This window comes from Sphaerodactylus townsendi, linkage group LG04 (assembly GCF_021028975.2).
Source record: "Sphaerodactylus townsendi isolate TG3544 linkage group LG04, MPM_Stown_v2.3, whole genome shotgun sequence".
Lineage (NCBI taxonomy): Eukaryota > Metazoa > Chordata > Lepidosauria > Squamata > Sphaerodactylidae > Sphaerodactylus > Sphaerodactylus townsendi.
The window spans coordinates 39,401,565-39,424,438 of NC_059428.1; the positions used below are offsets into that span (position 1 = coordinate 39,401,565).

Sequence of the window (22,874 nt, forward strand, 5' to 3'; positions counted from 1 at the left end):
GGCGGTGGAGAAGGCAGGTTGGCGATACTTTTTCCCAGTGATTGGATAAACGTCAGCAGCAGACCGTGAAGGGGACAGAATAGAGCTGAAACGAATTACTGAGGGGTGGGAGAGGCGTGGCCTTTGGATAATGTTGTATGGTCCACAAATGATGTTATAAATATCCGAACAGCCCTTGGCAGAAAAAAGGTTCCCCACCTTTGGTTTAAAGGATCATGGCTTTTGTATTATTTTGATCATCACTAAGAAAAAATGCTAGTGGCCCCCACGACATTGACACAAATGCTACTGCAGTATATTTTTACCAGCATTCTGTATTAGAAGAAAATAAGATGAAGTATCCAACAAGTACTTACAAGATGCTCATTATCACTATGATAGCAATGGTCTTATTTTTAGCATCCTTTTTGGGTCCTGTTGGGCAAGAGAAGCAAAGTTATGTATTCCTTTTCCACAAATCTGGTTAATCTTGCTTCAATAGACACCTTCTTGAAGAAGAGATGTGTCCTTTTCAAAAGTGGAACTGACCTAGGTCTGAACTGAAAGCTTACTGTACTTACATGCATAGGATTTGCTGGGTGATTTGCACAGCAAGGAACTGTGCAACTACCCTGATTCTTTAAAAGCACTTCGAGTTTTTAAAAAGAGCTAAGCTTACAATGTGCTGTTGATTATTTTTATGCTGAAATTTGCATTAAGTTTGGGATTCCACTATTATGTTTGTCTTTGGATGGATTCTGAAATGTCTTTTATGCCTTCCAATTGCCCATTTGGATCCATCCCAAAGTCCATCCCAAAGTCAATAGACTATATTGTAATAACAGTACTTTCTTCCTTCTTTCCCCCAGCCAGATAGCTGACACATCCTGGCCTAAAACACTTGTGAGCAACATTTCTCATTACAAATTGGGATCAGAGATCCCCAAATAGTGCATGCAAGTCAACTTGTCCTCTCAAACTGAAGAAGTGATGTTGCCCATCACAATAAACACTTAACCTACAAACCTGACCTTTTAAAAAGGTTCCCAAGATGCTGATTTCCTGTTCTGGCTGAGGGGTATACATTCTGGTTGCAGCATGCCCTGAGACACACAAACTCACCTGCAAAGTTGTAACACTGGTGAGTGGGTGATTAAGAAACTCAGAAATAATTTTTTGAAACTACTGAAATAATTATTGGCATAAACCAATACAAGCCAACTGTGATGAAATAAAGGGGGAAAGTTATGCTTTATCATTCAGCACTTACTCGTTTTAGTTGCTCCACTTAGTTCATATCTTTCCTGGTACATTAAACTATGCCATATGTTCTAAAATATTCAGTTGTCTTCTGGAGCAGCAAGTATACAGCCATATGTGATTTCCAATCAATCTGGTGCACTAGCATACTGAAAGGGCACTTGTGCAGCAAGAACTTTGATAGCTCAGAAATTAAGGGAAACATCCATAAATCTAGGAAAGATTGCTAAGGTTATGTCTTTAACTCCAGAATAACAACATTGACTAGTTGATGGACCCAGAAGGGGAACTAGCGTAGCTACATAATTTATAAAATTCATCTAGAGATGTGCACAAGCTATTATAAACGAAAACTTTAAATGCTGTCATGGCCCTCTAATATCTTAGCCAGGGTCTTGCCATATTTTATTTGGGGTTAGTCCTACAGGGCAACCTTGAGAATTGTTTGCATTGTGCCAGTCAGTCTCTTATCTCGCCCCGTAACAGTTCCTGCGGATGGAAGCGGGGGGGGGGAGTTTTGGGCGGGGTTTGTGGGAGTGATGCATCTCCAGTGGGGGATATAATACTTTGCCTGCTTTGATGTATTCAGTTCTGACAATAAAAAGTCATCAGCTTTTCTATTCTTGTAATCAATAAATAAGTATTCTACTTTCAAAGTACCATTTGGTTTATTGCACAAGTTTGCAACTTTTAAAAGATTAAAACTCTGGTCACTCCTGTCTGACCCAGAATCTTCCTCAAAGTTTGAACAGCCTTTTCAGGGCCTACACTGTTGACTATGTAGATGCTCAGTTTAAGCACATTATAACAACTGAATCACAAGCTCATTAAACATATGGGAGATATCCCATATCTTCAACACTGGGACAGGTAAAGGTGAAGAAAAGCTGTGTGCAAGAAGTGCTATGTGACATGTGGATGTCATACACGCATAGCCATCAAGCTTATTAAACATATGGGAGATATCCCAAAACTTCAACAGGAGGACAGGTAAGGGTGAAGAAAAGCTGTGTACAAGAGGTACTATGTGACATGTGGATGTCATACATGCACAGCCATATCCTTGGATTTCATTAACAATTAAAAAAACCAAATACTCCTGTTCGTTGTACACACCTGTATTGGCAAGGGAAGGCAAACCTGCATCCCCAGCAGAATACTGTGAGGAATGTTTAGGAAGGATCTCTCCCATGCTTCGCTGTAAAGTCCACCTCCTCCGTCTCAGTACCCCAAGTTTTGTTGCATCCTCTATCGGTTTGTTTACTGTATATTCTTCCATAAGCAGTTCTGATTCTGCAATACAGAAATACTATTCTTCTTCCTCTATTTTTTCCACTTGATTTTGAAGCAAAGAAATTCAGACAACTGATTACATATGTGTTCTGTCTGTATTTTTCACTGTATTTAAAAGGTTATCTCTGACAGGAGAAACGGTATGTGCTATGCTGGCAAACAAATGTTGCATTTCTGGAAACCATACGAAGCACAAAAACTGTCAACACAATTTTTTAAAAATGAATTAATATCTGATAGAACATTTAAAACTTCACATAGGTATGATTCTAATGTAAAAACAAGCCATGGTTTGTCCTCGAACATTCACTTTCCTCCTTCCTTTCTCTCCTCACAAGCAGCAATCTAATTTAAAAAATATTGTCATGATCTGCCCAGTTCCTGATCTGCTCAGTACCTGATCTTGCCACGTCTCCCAGGAGGGATGCGGGATCCTCTCTCCATAGACTGCTCCCTCCCTCCCTGGGACTACTATCTGTTCTTTGCCTCTTAGTTTCGTTTTCCAGGCAAGGCCAAATCTGCTCTTAGACACCTGCTGACTTTTGCACTTCAAGGCACTGGAGAGTGTGGGTTGTTTTGACCTAAGTGAAGGCCATGCTGTCTCCTCCGAGTGAGAGTGGAGGCATACCATTCTCCCCCTTGGGAACTGGTACTGGTGTTATATCATGTGGAGGGGCATGGAATGGGGTCTGATTGAAGATACTTTGGCACTTAATTTATGGCCATAGAAGTCTAAATGCCTTTTCCTGATGCTGTTTTCAATCAAAGAAGTTGTCTGAATATGGTCTCATCATGGAACAGTCCAGTTATGCTTTTGGAACAGAAAGTAGCAACCTATGGTTTGCTATCCTCTCTGCAAACTAGTATTTCAATTTATGGTTTAATTGTGGTTTGGAAGCCTGGCAACTGCAGTTTCTGCACCGACAACGACACTCTGACACTTGTAATCTGGTTGACACACATCAAATGAGAACAAAAGGTAGGAGCCCAAGGATCCTCTAGGCCTTCTTTGTGTAACTATATACCATGGTTTGCTGTTATGTCTTAAGGATGTCAGACAAAACAATAAGCTGGATAAGAGTCTGATTTTACCCACAATTAACAAAGTTTGATTATACAAAAAGTCATGGTTTAGTGATAAGCCTTTGTATGCAGAAAGGTCCCCATACAATCTCTGGCATCTCCAGTGAAAAGGATCAGTTAATAATCAATGTGAAAGAGCTCTGCCTGAGATCCTGGAGAGCCACTGCCAGCCAGTATAGACAGTACATACCTTGAAATACCAATGCTCTGATTCAACATACAGCAACTTGATGGGATTATGAAAAAGGGAACACAATTCTATCAGAGGCTAAATATGGCTCAATTATGGCCCTGATTTCCAGGCCATCCCTAGCAGATCTGAAGCTAGAGACGAGCCAATTATGTGTGACAAATATACAGCTTAAACTAGAAAGCTGCCCTATGCTAAATCAGATTATTTGTCCATTAAGCTCAACTCAGACTGGCAACAGTTCTCCAGGGTCTCAGGCAGAGATCTTCCATATCACTTATTGCCAGATCTTTTAACGGAAGATGCCAGGGTTGGACCTGGGGCCTCTGTATGCTAAGCAGTGCTCTACCACTGAACCACAGGCCTTCACGCCTTGTTGTTGGGTTTAAACACTCCATTTCTGACATGGGATACAGTAATTATTTTTATCAGAAGGGCAACAGCCATTCCACACCTTGCCTGTACAACAGATACGGAAATGCAGACAGACCCCTATGGATCCCAGAAAGTCGGATGTATGTAAACAATCTACAGCACCAAAGGCCAACAGAACTAAAATCCACATCTCAGGCTTGGTAGAGAAGTCTTTCTGTTCATTAGAAAAATGCTAACATTGTGCCAATCAATTTTGGGCTTTCAGGCTTTGGTGTTGTTCTACATCTGATCTGGCCAAAGCTTGTTCAGTTTGTAGAAACTCTGGCCAGGGATACCAGAAATATTGTTGCCACTGAAGAATGTCAGAGGTCAAAATAGTTCAAGCAAATACAGCAGTTTGGGAGAGAGAGGCAAAGCATGGATGAATCATGAAAAATTTGGTTATGAATGTTAAGAAAATGAAGCATCCCGCCTTCCAGAGGGAAAATCTCACTTGTATTAATATTGAGTCTGAGGTTTAATGATTAAAGCACTCTGAAGTCAGTCAAGCTGGAGAATTAAGAGCTGAGAGACATAAAAGAAGACCGGTAAGAAATTTGGTACTCAGAATTTTAAAGTCAATTATTTCATAAGGCTGTTACAAGTTGTGAGGTTAACTTGATTTCCTAAAATATAACCTGGGATGTCAAAAGTCACACACTATCCCCTCCCTGTGCATTTAAACCTTCTTGCTATGTGGTCATGCTATCCATCGAGACACATGTCTGGTCTACAATAAATACATTTTCTGTCCATCAGTTGAATCTTTATGTTATCAGTCAAGGGACAGCAGGGGATGCTTTGGGGGAGCTGTTGTGCTCTCACTAAAGTTTGTTTTACATAGAGATTGTTTCCTGACAGACTATATTTGGACAGGTTTGGACCAAGTGGACTAAGTTCAAAATCCAGCACTCCAGATGTGTTACTTATGATCTCATATATAGTCTGAATGGTGTTAGGGAGAGGCGACAGGCAACTTCCTAATGTTCTTGGATAAGCATTGGGGTTGTGCAGTAGTTAACAGTGTCAGACTAGTATCTACAATTACAATACAATACAAAACCTTTATTGGTATAACTAGACTAGTATCTGAGAGACACAGATTTGAATTCCCACAAACCCCTTGGAAACTCACTGGGTGACTGTGGACCGGTCACATTCCCTCAGCTTAGCCTATCTCACAGGGTTGTTGTGACAATAAAATGGTAGAAAAGAGAATGACATGAGCTGCTTTGGGTTTCCATTGGGGAGAAAGGTGGGGTATAAATGAATTAAATAAATAAATAAATAAGGTCATTTAGGGGTTTGAATTGCTGGGTATTTTAAGCGGTAAGAGGGAGAACCACAAAGGGTAACATGACCTCTTTCCCATTAATGTAAAAATGACCAGATTAAGAGTTCTTGCCAGGGTCCACATAGAGACCCTCAAATTGGAAAAATTCAGAACTGGTCGTATAGCAAGCTAGGCCAGGATGATATCAGCTTATGATATGGGAGAGGGGAATATCCCAAATGGCAGCAAAGTTCTGCAGGGAGAAGAAGAGGCCTGTGGGGAAATTTAATCCCTCCGGTTGAAAGGAGCAGTAGATAAGATTTTTTTGGGGGGGGGAGAGAGAATTTATCCTCTTGGGTTGAGAAATCTGTAATAAGAATTTGAAATGAAAGACTGAAATTTGTTGCCTGGAAATATTCATTGTTGCAGAGCTGCAATACATGTAGTTAAATAATGTTTTGATTGTGTCTGGTTCCTTTCAAATGGGATTTTGCCTCTTTTACTCTACTGTCAAAAGACCCCTTGCAACCCAAAGTTAGCATGGGTGCTAACTGGTTAAGATCTTCCTGAGAAGTTGCTAAAAAGGCAGGTCACAAATTTGATTAGTTCTATTTAACTGTCTTTAAACTGTTTCAAAAATTCAATGCCGTTCTTAGCATTATTAATAGGAAAATGCCATTGAACACCACTTGGACTTCTGACTATAAAAATCCAACACTTACCAAGCTGTTTAAAATTTTCTTGTATCCCACCCCACGTATTCTTCTCTATTATGCTCTTGACAAGTCCCCATGGTTGCTTTTTATATTTCACATCTGAGGAAATCCTGCAGCGGAAGAAGAATACAGCTAGCAATACAATGGAACACACAGGAGCAGAGGTTTGCTTTTCACTCCATCTGAGAGCTATTTCTCATTCTTTGTAGTTCAAAGAAACCAGCTGCACAAGAAATCAAGAGACATGGTCACTACAGTGACACTTCGAACACACACAGTGAAAATTGAAGGAGGAAATGCACAAAACACTTAGCTTCTGAATAACTCAATGTGGTAAGTGGTACTTTAATTTAAGCCTGTGCACACCCATTCACTTGAAAAGGCCGTTATCCATCTTACTGCCAGCAGTAAGTTCTTAAAGAATTCCAATGAATAGGCAGGTGTAAAAAGCTTTCGCCTTCTGTTTATAGATGCATTCAATCACCAGGGAAAACAGGAAAACAGTTTGTTCAGATCAAGTTCCAAGCAACAATGGAAACAGAAACAGGTGGCATTTTTATGCCACCTTCTTTAACGCTTCCCACAAAGCAATTTGTGCAAAAGAGTCAGTTGGACTGTACTCCTGCCACTTAGCAACTCTGCATGGCCTCTCATATAACAAAATGAAAAGGCTCACCGGAGTCTGCACCTCTCACTGGACATATGGGTAATACAATAAGTATACACAGTGTAGAAGTAATCATGATAGGGCACATCATGCGTGAACACCTCAGCATCTATCCGATACAGATGACCTTTGTGGCTTTGTTTATGCAGGACCTATTTTCAAAAAAGAGATGGCATTTTAAGTATACAGTTTTGGCTCTCTTCAACTATCCATCTTGGGAATAAAGACTGCCTAACAAAGAAGAGATAGCTAAAAAAAGAAAAATCAGAAAAGGCTTAGAAGGATGGACAGAATTCCCCTCCACCCCCCAAGGATACAGGGTAGTGGAAACACAGAAAGTTAAAAAGAAAGGCATGCAGCTAATTCGTTACATAAAATATTAATGTTTTTGTTTCTTGCATAGTAATTTGCAAATCACAACTCAGTAGGATACAGACTAAATAAGAAGTTAATTCCAGCCGCTTCCATCCTAGCCAGCTCATCCAATATGTTATTTTGTAGTATAGAGGTTGGTAACTGGAGGTCAGTTGGGGGGCAGCTTCTATCAACTCCAGTTATCATAATAGAGAGATTACTCTGTGCCTTCCCAATCCCAGCCTGCAACAGTGGACAATAGTGATAGCCAGGGGTCAAGGAAACAGCAGTGGGGGCTCATGGGAGCACCCGAGGAGCAGAGAGACCCAGGAGTGCAGCAGGATGTGGCACAGTACTAGCAGGACAGCTAGCAGATGTGCTGCTCAGGAATCAGCTTCCTGAGACCAGCACCAGCCCGGCACCAGCCTCCCCATTTTCCCCTCCAACCACCCAAAACAACAAGCTGGGTCCAGCGGGGCAGTGGTGTAAAGCTGCCTGCTGTACTGCTGGGTCTGACACCAGCCTCCCCATTCCCCCTTCCAGTCCCCTGGCCACCCTCCCCTAACACACAGAGTGAGCAGCCTTCCAAACTTACAAACAGTGATGTCCTGAGACCAGCACAACTTTGAGGATCATCAATAGGTAGGAAGCAGGCTGGTGAGAGGGGTGGGGGTGGGTAAAGAAGCAGTAAAGTCCATTGCGAAGGGAAATGCTCTTGCCCCCCCCCTTTCTACAGCCTGCATCCCCCGCCCCCGCAATGGGCTTTACTGCTAGTTTAGACATAAGCAAGTAAATTAGGCACCTGCTTTTCTGTTACAGCTGTGGATTTCCCAATCAGTGGACTGTTAAGAATAAGAGTGTATGTCATGGTCCTCAGTTGATTTCCTCCAGCATCTCTGTTCCAAGGAGTTGATACTGTATCTAGGCACAATATACGTCATGATTAATTTCTAGCAATTAAAACAATATTGTCATTAGCCTTAAACACGCTGCAAGTGGTCTGAGAACACCACATTGCCCAGCAAACATAGACGGCTGAGCAACCATCCCCATCCATGTTGGGGTATGTGTGTAAATGTGCCAGGCAGATATCTATCCAAACGTGGTCATTTCCATTAGCCTATGCTTAGCTTCAAGTCAGTAATCCATCAGTACATATCCATCAAAGAGCAAAACTATGCATCCTGACAAACTCTAGTTGCTACTGATTATAATTTCACATATTAGTTTCTCTGCTCCACTAAAGCAGGGGCAAGGAATCACCTGGCATGTATGCCAACTGCAATATACCAGATCATATTGCTTGACACCAAGCAGCCAAGGCACTGGCAAGGCTACTAGGACCAAAAGTGCAGGAGGAGGGAAAAGACATCACCTCCCACAACTGCAGCTAAGTCCAAGGAATAGCCTTAAGATGGTGGCAGTGCTGCTGGAGCTTAATCCAACCATGTCTCCAAATACATAGGAAGAGTTTTATTCCCTGCTTTTTTCTATTGCAAGAAGCCTCAAAGCAGCTTACAAATTCCTTCCCTTTCTCTCACCACAACAGACACCTTGTGAGGCGGGTGAGGCTGCAAGAGCTCACAGAGAAGACTAGCCTAAGGTCTCCCAGCAGGCGTCATGTGGAAGAGTGGGGGATCAAATCCAGATTACAGTCTGCTGTTCTTAACCATTAAACCTTGTCCTCCCTGCACCCCAATTTTATTTGCTGCCATATCATCTTCAAAGGTAGATTTGCTTTTGGGGTACTTAGGCCAGAAAGGTTGCCTAGCCCAGCTCTAAAATGCAGTAACTTCTGTCCTGAAGTCATTACACTATGCACTTTCCCATTCTCATCAGTTGCAGGTGATAATGTGGAGTGGGAAGAAGAGAAACACACAAGATGTTATCAGGATGTGAGTAAATTTTGCTACAAATTACAGAAGGGGCAGAGCGCCAACTTTAGGACTGACATTTTTTACAGTGGCTCAAAATGTACCACAATACATAATTTACTCGTAACATATATATCCCATCTTTTTACTGAAATGATCTTCAAAATGCCAAACAAAAATAGCAGCAAAAATGAACAGAGGCAGCATAATAATGATCAACCATATAATGAAACAGCAATGAGCATTTTAAACAAACACCACATTAAAGAACACATCCTTAAAGAACTCAAACTCGTGATCCAATGGATGGAGAGGCTGGCAAAAGTGCAGCAAAAGTGCCTTCAAACAGGCTAATGTACGGGTGTGGGGGCATCAGAGAAATTATTTGTAAAAGTTCAAGGAGGTACAGGAAATTAAGAGGTTTATACTTTTTCAAGGAGGTACAGGAAATTAAGAGGTTTATACTTTTTCCAGGATTGAAGTCCAGTAGCACCTTAAAAGAACTGTATTTGAGAGCCGCCATGGTTGAGTGGGTAAGAGAAGTGGACTTTAATCTGGAGAACCAGGTTTGATTCCCTACTCCGCCATATGAAGCCTGCTGGGTGACCTTGGGCCAGACACAGTTCTCTCAGAACTCTCTCAGCCCACCTACCTCACAAGGTGTTTGTTGTAGGAAGAGGAAGAGAAGGAGCTTGTAAGCCACTTTGAGACTCCTAACAGGAGAGAAAGGTGGGGTATAACTCCAAGCTTTTCTTCTATTTCCAGGTATAAGCTTTCAAGAGTCAAAAGTCTCTTCATCAAATCTGACTAAGAGAGCTTTGACTGCTAAAAGCTTAAAACCCAAAAATCTTGCTGGTATTTCAGATGCTACTGAACCCCAATCTTGCTTCAACACAATTACCCACTTGAAACTATACTTTTACCAGAAACAGTGATAAGGAAAAGCTCTTCAATCCTAGATAACGAAAATATTTAAGGATTAACTAGCATGGCAAATGTAACCACAAATAAGACTTCCTTAAGTTGGTGCTTTTGATTAATGCTCTAGTTTTGCCTCACATGATATTTAGCAATAAACTGATTTTTCCAAGAGATAGATTAGAAAAGTTCTTTCAGTGCAAATACTAAAAGGAGTATTTACCTGTTATATTTCTAGTCATGAAATACCTCTGCATGAAATGGGAATTGGTGAAAAGCATCTCAAACATTTTATCTGCACCAATACGTAAAACCAGGTTAATAAAGATTTTTCCATGGAGGTCATGGTCTAGGATGGTATCCTCAGCTGGGGTTGGAGGTGAGAAGCAAACAAATGCAGTGAAGAGGTAAAAATACAGAACATGCTAAAAACAGAACCAAATAACAATACATGCTTTTCATGTACACAAATGTAATACTGCACGAGAGAGTTTGTTGTGATTTTTATGTTAAAAGTGAATTTTTTGACATTTGCACTACCGTAAGGTGACCAGATTTTCACCTTTTTAAACCGGGACCCGGGCGCAGTGCGGCAGCCTCCCGCGCACGCAGCCGCAGGAGCGCACTGCCTTTTTGGGCGCTCCCCTGTTTCCCGCCCTGTGACAGGGGGGGAAATGGGAGCGCCCCAGAAGGCAGTGCAGCAGTGCGGCAGCCTTCCAAAAATCGGGAGAGTTAAAAAAACCTGTGGGACGCGGGACAAATTGGTTTAAGGCGGGACTGTCCCACCAAAAGCGGGGCGTCTGGTCACCTTGCACTACCTTATCTCAAGTTTCACATATCTAACACATATCTAACAGTTAGAGAAATTATTATTGTCTTATTTATTGGTCTTGTACACCGCCCTTTCCAAATGGGCTGAGGGCAGCTCACAACATTTCCATAATACATGATAAAATAATTTAAAACATAACCAATATAAATACATTAAAAACAATATACATACATTTAAAAACATGGATGAGGAACGTGATATTTTATCACATTTATTTTATGAATGAACTACTTCTGCCATTTACATGCTACTATCTGCAAAAGCCAGAAAGATCTGAGTAGGAATGCATTGTAGAAATGGTTGGATGGATTTAAGTGAGCCCAATACATAGATGCCACATCACGGCCCTAGCAAATAGGAAAGAGATTGTTCTTTATTCTTATTTATTTCGGAATTTCTAAAATCCTATCTACTCCCTTCAGGGTGAAAATAACTTACATAAAAGGAATCAAATATGAAAATATAAAACAAACATAAAATGAGATTTAAATCCTATGTAACAAATTCAAAGAAACAAAACTGTAGGTGATATATTCCATAGCTTCACAACTAAACCCAAACTAACACTTCACAGACTACCACGGCCACCGATGGTTATATGGGTATACATATCTTCTTTTCTCACATGGACATAATCTCGCTATTATGACAGCTGAAACACTGTGCATAGAATTTCCAAAATGACTCTGTGTCTTCTATACTGTGAGCAGCCAAGTATTACAGTCTCTTAAAATATCAAGGCATTGTAATTACGAGAAAACCTGAACCCGCATGATAAATGATGCAAATCCATTTGGAGCAAAATATCTAGTTCTCCACCTGGTCTGCTGTTTTGATTTCAGCCATTTTAGGTTCATGGCACCCAGAAACGAACATTAACAGGTATGTGAGACAAAGGCCCTTTCCACACGGGCCAATAACAGTGCCCTAGGATGGCAAAAACGCCGTCCCTAGGGATCTGTTCGCATGGGGGGCGCAGCTGCATCGCAGCCGCATCGCCCTCACTCCCCCCCCCAGCAGCGCGAAGCCACTGTTTCCCAACCTCGCTCCCCGAGTGAGGTTTTTGGGAAACAGCGGCTTCCATCCGCTGCTGTGCGAACGGCAGCAGCTGGAAAGCGCCATTTCCCCCCCTTTCCCAAACGCCTTCCCGTGTCCTCCAGCCTCCAGCGCGTCGCACAGGCCAGGGGACATGCTCCCCCTGCCCTGCGACTTCCGAGCTGTCAGCACTTATCGCAAGCAGGGTAGGGCGCTGTCCCCTGACCCTGTCGCGTAGCGCCAGAGGCCGGAGGACACGGCTAAAGAGCGTTTGGGGGGACGGCGCCAGCTCATGCTGGCAAGCAGGCTGCGCCCTCTTCCCCACCGCAACCGGGACCGTTCGTGTGAACAGTCCCAGGGGGGTTGGGTCGGTGTCATGCACGCCGACCCAACCCCCAGCATGGCCGTGCGGAAACGGCCAAAGAAAATGTCTGCAGCCACAGGCCTGCTAGATATGGATAGGATGCCCAGAAACAGAAGCCACTGCTGATAGTGCAGCGGCATCATGTCTTGTAGTTGTTTCTAGTAACCTGCTTGAATACTTTAAGTGGGAGGAATGTGGGACAGATTTCATTACATCAGTTAGGAGTGTCTACTGTCAATATGTACTGATGACTGGTGCCTTCCCAAGAACAGCTAGTGGGCAACACATAACACTAGATCATAATGACTATGTTATTGGTGCGGCTGTGTTAGTTCTTAGTTCTAATGCAATAGTCTCTCTACAGTACTCTGGCCAGTACATAGGGGCACATCAAGGTTACGCTGGAAAAACAATAGCGTGGCTGGAAGTGGCCCAATGTGACTACAGGTATGGCCTGGCCATTTACTACGTGGTTTTCTGGCATAAAGAAAATACAGACCCATGGACTTTACATTAGAGACTGTGGTCTGTACTGCTGTGTATAACTTGCTGGAGGTAGGATCCTGTGTAATTTTTGCACCACTTGCTGTGTGATGTTAATACTTATTGCTGTGCTTCAGTTCTTTCTGGTTGGTTCTAGACTTTTAGCTTCCTAGTCCCATTTTGTTAACTTTACTGACTCACTATGTATAATCTGCCCTGAGTTCCTGTGAGAAAGGCGGACTATAAATAGAGCTGCGAACCTCCAGGTGGTGGCTAGAGATCTCCTGGCTTTACAACTGCTCTCCAGGTGACAGAGATCAGTTCATCTGGAGAAAAAGGCCACTTTGGAAGGTGGACTCTATGGTGGCATCATACCCACTTAAGTCCCTCTTCTTTCCATACCTCTCCCATCTCAGACTCCATGGCTCATTCCGCACATGCAGAATAATACACTTTCAAACTGCTTTCAGTGCTCTATGAAGCTGTGCAGAATGGCAAAATCCACTTGCAAACAGTTGTGAAAGTGGTTTGAAAACGCATTATTTTGCATGTGTGGAAGGGGCCCATCTCTCAAATCTCCAGATATTTCCTAACCTGGACTTGACAAATTTAACTAAAAATAACAAATATTTAATTTCTGGTTATTATAATGTTTTTGAGTTCAGATTTGAAGGGCTACAAACAAACTGACCATTTACCTTCACCCTCACTTTCGGAGGCGCTGATCTTCTCAGGAGGGAAAGTCTCATTTAGATCTGGCAATTGCATTGAGTTTTTGTGCTGTGCTAAATCAACTGGCATCCTTTCCGAAGACAGCAAAGAACTCCTTCTCTCTGGTTTATCGCAGTGAGATTCCTCTGGCTCAGCATCCTAGCCAAAAAATCACAAGCAATGGTTAGAATATATTAAGCACGCTCATGAGGCACCACACCTTTTGCAAGCTGCTCCTGCTGCTGGTGCTCTGAAAGCCCCATCATGATCCACACTGCCACCCTTTTCAGTTTCAATCCAGTACGTTGCAATAAAGAACTGGACCCAAAAAACACAACCACAGGCTTTTGAACAATTTCAGGCCAAGTGTAGCAGATTCCAATAAAAACTGATTGTTATGTTTACAGATGCCATGCACAAAGGATTTCTGCCATGTGATTTTCATTCATTTCTATGGGATCTGCAGTTTCTGCAATCACATCCCATTGAAATTAAATGAATAGCAACAGTATTGCTTTTTCTGCTGCTTCTATTACAGGTTTGCAAATAACATGTTAAAAGTTTCATACTAATGTTTGAACACAGAGCTTATTTAGGAATACTGTCTGTCCAGGACTCTGATTTTGGGAAGAGGCCACGTAGTTCAGTGGTGGAGTGCATGTTCCTCATGCAGACAAAATTCCCTGGGTCAATCCCTGGCATCTTCAAATAGGGATCTCCAGTAGCAGATGCTAAACAGATAATTGTCTTCTCCCCTGAGCCGGATGACATCTTGGGAATGTTTCCCATGCTGTGCTCAGGGAGGCAGGAAATGACTTCAAGCTTCCCGTCGGCATGGGAACGCCCCTTTCTTCAGTACTTTTCCTGCCTCACGAGGAGAAGCATGCGTCTAGAGGGTCCGGCTTTGCTTTGTGCTTACTTCTGGTAGCTGGGTTCCATTAAGAGACTCAGTTTCAAGTATCTGATCTACTGGCTCTTGAACTACACCAAATGCCTTAGACAACTTTTCATCCTTCTCCCCAAATTCATCACAAAGGCTGGATCTATTGAAGACAAAAAAAAATGTTGCACAGTTAATTGACAGTTTGTTACATAAATGCATGGCTTTCATTATAAACTTGATGGCTTTTTCAATCATTTCAATTATTTAGAGCAATCCTGGATGGTTTAGATAAAAAGAAATGCCGCCCCGACATCAAGGGCATACAGGACCATTTTCTAACAACTAACAACTCTTTCAAGGTTCCTCAATGCAAGGAACTCGCTGACAAAAAAGATCACAAGAGTGGCCAGTGGCCACTGAAGGGACTGATTTTCCCTTCATACCTATATACCTGTTCAAGCTCATTCTTCAAGCCACATAATGAACTGTCCTTTGACTGGGCAGGATGGGCATTCTTGCCCTGACATGAACAAGTAGTGGAGAGGAAGGGCAGGAAAAAAAAGTATGTGAAACATTATTTATTTAAAAAAATACTTTCTGGATTTTATAAAACTTGAAACAATTTTCCTTCCTTTCCTTTTCACTCCTCTGAATCTCAGTGGCATACTGCATTCTCAGCCTCCTGGAGCATATTCAGTCAGCATATTCTGAGCATTTCTTTCTTCTAATTTAATAAGTCATGTTTTCATGAATACCTGGGAAATTCCCCAAGGATGCAGAAATCCCAAATGCACCTGTTTAAAGAAGTAATGTACAATACAATCTTACCTAGACCGTCCGTTCTCCTCAGATGATGAGTAAACGTTTTCCATTTCTTCGGTGTTCAAGCCCACCTCAGAGCCATAACTCTGCTGCACAAGCTGCCAGAATTCCTGCTTTGTCAGTCTCTGCAAAAGAGAAAAAAATTAAGTACACTCGGTCAGTAGCCACGGTTCACCTTTTCAAGTCAGACACTATTTAAAGACAAGTCATGCACTAGTATGCTTGAAGGACTCCTAACTGACCATTATGAGAAATGTTTCGTACTTTCCAGATACCGTAATACAAGTTAAAAAATAGAGAGTGAGACATCCAGTGCTTTCATTATAACAAAATGTTTAGTCCTTACATCAACTAACAAATATAAATCCCACATTCTAGGCAAGGTAGCAAATTGAATTATTTGTCATAATATTGTAAATTACAAATGCTTTTCTATACAACTACTAGGTTCTTAGCCCCCACACACTGCAGTTCCTTAAATAAAACCTCCAAGTCATTTTTAATTACTGTGAAAGTTGCAGCTTCTCATCTGAAGCTAACTGTTCAGCTGTCTGATAGCTAGCTGTCTTCAGGTTAAGTAGCTCCTTCATAAAACAGTTGAAGGAGCTCCAATTGAAAAAGGTCAGCAAAAGCAAAGCACTAAGTGCTACAACACCTTCACATTAAACATTTCAGCTCTCATGGTAACTTTGTTTTTTTGCTTGCCACCATTAAAATTGCTTTCTCATATCTTATTTTGAAAAGATGTCTCCCTTGATCCATCTTGCAAAAGAGGTAAAGAACATGCACGGGGTTCACTATATACCTGTGACTAGCATTATCACGGGTTGGTTCCAACCAACTTTTCCACAGGAGAAAAATGGAAGATGGAGTTCCCTTTGACAACCAAAAAGGCTGTGCTGGGTATCATGGGACCTATACATACAAATGTCATGTGGTTGCTAGGCAACCAAAACACTATTGCCAGCCATCAATCCTTGGCTTCAGTTATACCATTTTCAACAAAAATAATTAAGTTGAATTGTAACTTCATCTGCCATGTGCTGGGCTGTCTTTGTTTTAAAATGCTCTGCTTGAGTCCTAGTGCGTACCTAACAGAATTAGGTAGTCACTAGGACCCAAGAGGAGCATTTTAAAACAAAGATGGTCCAGCATGTGGCAGATGAAGTTACAATTCTACTTAGTCCTTTTTTAGCAAAAGGAAGAGAGAGGGCTCTCTCCAGGGCTATTTTGTCCTCCCAGTCCACCTCTGCTACCCTCTTGCCATGCCCTAAAGGAAGGACTCATTGAAGTCAGCTCCAACAACAACTACCAGACAACTTGCTTTCAATCTGTCCATCTCACCCAGGTCTGGAGGTAGCTATCAATTGACTTGATGCCACAGAACGTGCCTGGACCCAGCAACTCACGCGAATGGTTTAGCTGAGCCCAGCAGTGGCCATTACAGAGCTCATCTGAGCAACTTGATACCATATTACTTTTGCACCTGGGCTGGACTTTTCCCAGGGATAGGCTACCAGGGAAGGGAAGGAGGAAAAGTTGAGAGCCAGTGTGGGGTAGTGGTTAGAATGTTAGATTAGGATCTGGGAGTCCAAGGTTCAAATCTCTACTCTGCCATGCAACCTTGGTGAGTATTTTCAGCCAGTCACTTTCTCAGTCTAATCTACCGCACAGGATTGTTGTACAAATAAAACACAGGAGTGGAGAACAATGTAAGCTGCCTCGAATCCCCAACAGAGAGAAACGTGGTGTATAAATGAAGTAAATAAATAATAAATAAAGGTTGAAGACTGGAGCGCAAGCAGAGAAAAGAAAGGTTACCGTAGTTGGTGTGTGGGAAGGAATGAAGAAAGCAAGGGAAAGGTGAAGATCTGTGGGCTGCCAAGAGGAGAGAAAGAGGAAATCATGTGAAGAAGCATATACAGAAGGAAATGAAGTGACTGCAAGTCCTTGCATGTTCCCTACTTATGTTGCTTTATTATGTTACAAAACACAACATTACGATAAGGACCAAAATAAACAAATCTAGGATCTACTATCACATTGCCAGCATATAATTTTTAGCCCTATTGCTTATTTTTTTTCACCCTACTAGGGTTTAATATAGAAGAGGATTGCTATTTTTTTTATTAGGGAAGTGACACAAAGGAACCACCCTTACCTTCTCCAGAATAGTAGCTTTGTTCTGTATCATACCACACTAGAGATGCCAGTGCTCAGGTGGGACCTGGGGATCCCCTGGAATTACAGTTCACCCCAGACTACAGAGATCAGTTCCTCCGAAGCAGGGGTCTGCAACCTGCGGCTCTCTAAATGTTCATGGACTACAAATCCCATCAGTCCCTGCCAGCATGGCCAATTGGCAGGTTGCAGACCCCTGCTCTGGAGAAAATGGATCTTTGGAGGTTGGCTTTTTTTGCATTGTATCCCATTGAGGCGCCATCTTCTAAAATCTAGCAGTTCCCTAACCTGGATCTGACAACCCGATCCCACCTCCCATTCTCCATCAGTAGCCAAGAGGGATCTGGCAACCCTACCCCCCCACACACAGCTGCCTTTTGCAACTAAATTACAGACACAGGTTCTCAATGTTTTATTCAGTTGGGCTCTATATTAGAAGCAGCCCACCAAGTTGAAGATATGATACACAGCCTTCCAGTTGACCTTAGCTCTTTCTTGTGCATACCAGAAGAGTGTGTTACAAACAATCCTCATTTTGTCTCCAAAAGGCAATGTTTGTATCTTGCGTCTTCAGTGGGTGTGATCCAAAAACTAAATATTGGTGGAACATGTGAAACATACTGCAGCTGCTAAATGTGCTTTCCTGGTGTTTGGGATCAGGGATCCATTCAGGGCTTCTACTTGGAGCACTTAGTAATTTGTGTATATTGTAACCAGATGAAATATTTCTTAGCACACTGGCAATTTGAGATGTGTTTGAATAGACCGTTGTTCAACCTCTTATTGTCAGAGACTAATTTTATCTTTGGCCTGCAAGTGATATAGAAACACAATACTATAAATATTCCTTGAGAATATGAAGGGCACTGCAAGGCACCCAGTACCGAACAGAACAGAACTTTATTAGAACTTAAGCAAGGCCTGATCTGGGACCAGCTGTGTCAGAACCAGTCACAGCAAACAACCCAAGTGAAAAGTGACACTAAAGCAAAGGCATTTACCTTAAGAGATGAAGGTAAAAGCACTGTTCTATACGTAACGGAATGTCACCAAATTCACATCTCCCCACAATATGACATAAAGAAACCATGGAAAGTATCTACATAGACAAACCAGAGATAGCTTTACATTGAGCCAATATAATTAAGACGTTAGAGTGTCTGGGAAGTCACTACACTGATTATTACCACACTGGCATAAAGTTTATTGGGTGAACTTGGGCCTGTCACTCTCTCTCAGCCTGATTCACCTCACAAGGTTCTTCCAAGGATAAAGTGTGGACAGGAGAATACGTAGGTCACACTAATCACCTTAGGAAGGGGCAGAAAAGACAATTCCCTCTATATTATTGAGACTTTAGCTGACAACCAATACAGTACTTGTGACCTTGGTGCTCTTGATTATTTGAACGGCTAACTGACAAGCAGAAAAGGGGCAGAGAAATAAAGTTGTAGCTGCTGTACAATTTAAATTGAATCAGGACCAAAGAAACAGAAAGGAGCTGGGGCTGTGAGCTGGCAGAACATTAAGGAACTTCAAGATTAGCAAATCTGCTGCCAGCTGTAGGAGAGTTTCTTTCTTTCAAACCATCTGCTAACACATCTGGAAATAAAACAATATTACATGGCTGCCTCAAGTCTTCAGTGCTCTCTCACGTATAGGAAATTTAATCCTACACCTCCAGATTTTCTACTCAGGAAAGTGGGGAGTGTTCAGCAACATTTTCACAGTCTGACACTTAAAAACCAACTCCGACCAAGTTCATTCACATTTGAAGTACTACTGTTTTTCCCCATCTTTCAACAGCTCACAAATATACACTTTCACCTCCATTCTAATTTAATGACAGTCTCAAAAAATGAGGGCATCCCATCAAGGATGTCTAAATGCACATGTCAACAGATCAAGGAAGTAGACCACATAAGCTTCCAGAGATCTATGCTCTCTCTTTTACTGACCTGTAAAGTTTCTGATAACATTGTGAATAGGTACAAACAAGATGTTAGATATGTTATTAACAATTCTAAACCCACCGAGTCCCTTCACCTGGCCAGTTTTCAAACATGAATAAATTCTACTGATATATGGTTACAGGAAGGCTCAAGCGTGACAGCCGCCTGCTTTTGGGAGGCAGTCTCCTGTTGACTTGGGTCTAACCAAGTGGAAGTTTTATTTTGTTCTTACTTAGTTGATCTAGGCATGCTTTCAGATTAAGAGCCCCTCCCCCCCCCCCGACCTTTAATTTATCAGCATAGCTCACAGGTTTCCAAGTTATTGCCAAAACAGGTGTCTGTCTCAGAAATATCTCAGCAGTAGGGTTTAATTTTTTGCCCTGACCTGGATGGTCCAAGCGCCCAATTTCATAGGATCATGGAAACTAAGCAATATTCAACGCTGCTTTGTATTTGGATGGAAGATCACCAAGGAAGTCCAGGTCACGTCGCAGAAACAGGCAATGGCAAATCACCTCTGAACGTCTCTTGCCTTGAAAACCCCATTAGGGGTCATCCAAAGTCAGCTGCAACTTGACAGCACTTCACAAAAACACACACAAGGGTTAATGCCATTTCCTAAAGGCTTAATGGGATACAGACTGATTAAAAAACCCTTTACTCTTGCCTGCAGGCCTCAGCTCATTCCTTCCAAGTGAGTTACTTCCAGCATGGGTTATACTTGATTGAACTTCAATACTTGAAACTTCTTTTTCCACCACATCTCTTGTTCTTAGTTAATCTCCTGTTCCATTGCTGCTGGCAGCTCCAGAAATGACACTGTCTTCCCATCCTCAGAGGATGGCATAATATTCCAAAGTACAAACCCACCAGGAACTCATCTGCAACATTATGTGAACTGGTGTTGTGATGAGGAAGTAGAGCTAGGATTTCAGAGACTCAGGTTCAAATCACCCCTTTGTCATGGAGGTTTGCTGGGTGACCTTAGGCAATTCACACTCTCTCAGTTTAAAATACAGGATTATTATTGCAACATAACATGGAAGAAGGGAAGATAAGAGGTCCTTTCCACACAAATCACCAAGAACGTTTCCTAAAGTTTTCGATTCTTCCCTTTACCACAATGTTTGTCCACACTCACCTCCTTCAATGTTTCATGACTGCCATGAGAGGGGGGGTTTTGGGAGGAGGGGGGAAGTTATTCACAGAAATGATGCTTCATTGATTCTTTGCTTTGATTCTCTGTAGCTCCATTTAATCAGTAATTTATAGATTGAACCAAAAAACAAAGAAACCCACAAAAATGACAAAAATAAAGACGCGGGGGGGGGAGTGAAGTTGGGGGCGTGAAAAAATGGTGCTGAGGTGAAAGTTGGGCAATGGCACAGAGGCGTGGAAAACAGCAGTGGAAAAGACAAAACGTTACAAATATGACTGCACGCTGAGGGAATTTGGCTTGGAAAAGTTTCTGTCAAAAGCACTGTCATAAAAGGGGTTTTTTTAAATCAAGAAAAAGTTGTTTGGAAACATTTTTGGAACCAAAGGGGGGAAAACAATGTGGAACACCATGGAGGAAACCTTTTATTCCTATCCTGAAAACGTTGTACGTTTCTTGTGTGGAAAGGGTCAGAGTTGCCAATCTCTCAATGGTGCTTGGAGATCTCCCAGAACTTCAGCTGATCTCCAGGAGGCAGAGATCAGTCCCCTATAGAGAACATGTCTGCTTTGGAAGGTGGATGCTGTGGCAATATACTCTGCTGAAGTACCTCTTCTCCCCAAACCCTACCTTACCCAGGCTTCACCTCTAAAATCTCTGGGAATTCCCCAACTCAGAGTTGGCATCCCTAGAGGGACAATGGGTACATCATGCTTTGGGGCCTCATTATTTATCGAATCCCTGATTTCCATCAGGCTATGGTTAGAGAAAGCCATAACACACAGTAGTTTCCCCCACCTGATCTAGATAGCCCAGGCTAGCCCAATCTCATCAGACCTGGAAAGCAGGATTTGCCCTGGCTAGTATTTGGATGGGAGACCATCAAGCAAGCCCAGGGTCATGATGCAAAAGCAGGCAATGGCAAGCCACCTCTGAATATCTCTTGCCTCAAAAACCCAGAGAGGTCATCATAAATTATCTGATAATTGATGGCACTTTCCACTACGTCCAGAGACCTTTTTACAATAATCACATAGCAAAACTACAAAAATAATATTAAACACCCAGTGGTATCATGCAAATTGCTCCTCACCAAGCTAGAGGAGTGCTTTGAATGAATTAATGAACTATAGTAATTCCTTACTTTTCACACAGAAAAAGTAGAATTAAAGAAAGCACATACTACTACTTATAGTGTAAGAGCACAACATTAAATACAAGAAACAGTGTCTGTTCAGGTAGAGAAATATTTCCTCCTAGACTGAAAACTCTAACTGAAATAGTACATTCACATGTTATAATGAAAAGATATCTGCAAATGTTTGCAACAAGACAGGCTTTTTGTGCTAATGCTAGCACACATCCCCCCCCCCCCCACACACACACACACACTTGCACTGTTTACCTCTAATTTTTTGTGGTAGACAGGAACACCAACTTACACCTGTAATTCCAAAATGTAGACAAGTTCTGTGTACCGTTCAGGAATCTGGACATATCCTCACGGCAAAGTCAGCAGTGTGAACTCCAAGACTGAAGAAACACTCCCTTGTTTGAAGCCTTTTAAAATTTTAATCCAGCCTTTCCTGAAATGTTGCTGAATTTTCCTCATGTTTGCATTGTTTACAAGCCAGCTATTTCTAGGCTTTTTCAGAGTAATGCTATTGAAGATCAAAGTCAACTTGCTTGCACAATCAGCTCCAACTTGATAGTGGCAAAGGTCTCCAGAGTTATCGGGTTTTCTTTTTAGTTGCAAGAAAAGCTTTCGCCTCGGAGAGAATTTCCTACCATATGCACTTTCTAAGCTGTTGACAAGTGGGCAGGTCTCTTGTCAGAACTGGAAGTTGTGCTTTACTCCTGCCCAGTTTCTGGGCCCCTCCCACGAAGGCAACAAAGGTAAACTGGATTTACTAACTTTCACAGTTCACGATTACTCATAATCTATCATGTTTATTTGCTTTCCCCTGTATCTGTACATACAAGAAAGCAGAAGTAATTATTAAATTAATGTTGAGAGGAGTGACGAGTTTCGAGGGAAATGTTTTGTTTTTTCAGACAGATTCACTGAAGACTATCTAAATACTATCTCAGGGAAAGAATTTAAAATGTTTATGCTAATGCTATTAGCTCCACTCAAAAGCTGGTTAAGCCACAGACTGTTGCAATGGAAGAACCCAAACAGCATTCCTGCATCTCCAAGCAAAGCTTCCTTATCAGGTTTCTCCTTAACCCTTTCACTAGCAAAGCAGACACACAGGTATTTATAATGTAAGCCTCAAAGGAAGCCTTTGGAAAAGTAAATACCTTGTGTGAAAGTACAATCAGCTCTGACAAGACACCTTTTTGCCCTGCTTGCCTCTCCAACTGAATTCCTTTCTAGAATGAGGATGGTGTTGTTGATAGCAAACATGTTTGTTATGTACATAATTTATTG

General features: G+C 41.9%; 1 protein-coding gene across 3 annotated transcripts in view; it reads right to left on the bottom strand.

Moving 5' to 3' along the window:
• The window catches only part of GRAMD1C (GRAM domain containing 1C), a 58,922-nt gene that overhangs the window by 6,865 nt on the left and 29,183 nt on the right, over positions 1 to 22,874 (bottom strand). For 2 of the 3 annotated variants that reach the window (XM_048495618.1, XM_048495617.1), the window contains exons 7-15: positions 15,158 to 15,276; positions 14,366 to 14,489; positions 13,434 to 13,605; positions 10,245 to 10,388; positions 8,032 to 8,150; positions 6,885 to 7,027; positions 6,215 to 6,318; positions 2,356 to 2,532; positions 357 to 414 (exon numbers count right to left, since the gene is read on the bottom strand). In XM_048495618.1, the coding sequence (XP_048351575.1) occupies positions 357 to 414; positions 2,356 to 2,532; positions 6,215 to 6,318; positions 6,885 to 7,027; positions 8,032 to 8,150; positions 10,245 to 10,388; positions 13,434 to 13,605; positions 14,366 to 14,489; positions 15,158 to 15,276 (1,160 nt within the window). The remainder of the gene's footprint in view (positions 1 to 356; positions 415 to 2,355; positions 2,533 to 6,214; positions 6,319 to 6,884; positions 7,028 to 8,031; positions 8,151 to 10,244; positions 10,389 to 13,433; positions 13,606 to 14,365; positions 14,490 to 15,157; positions 15,277 to 22,874) is intronic. The other variant, XM_048495619.1, reaches the window with a different exon arrangement.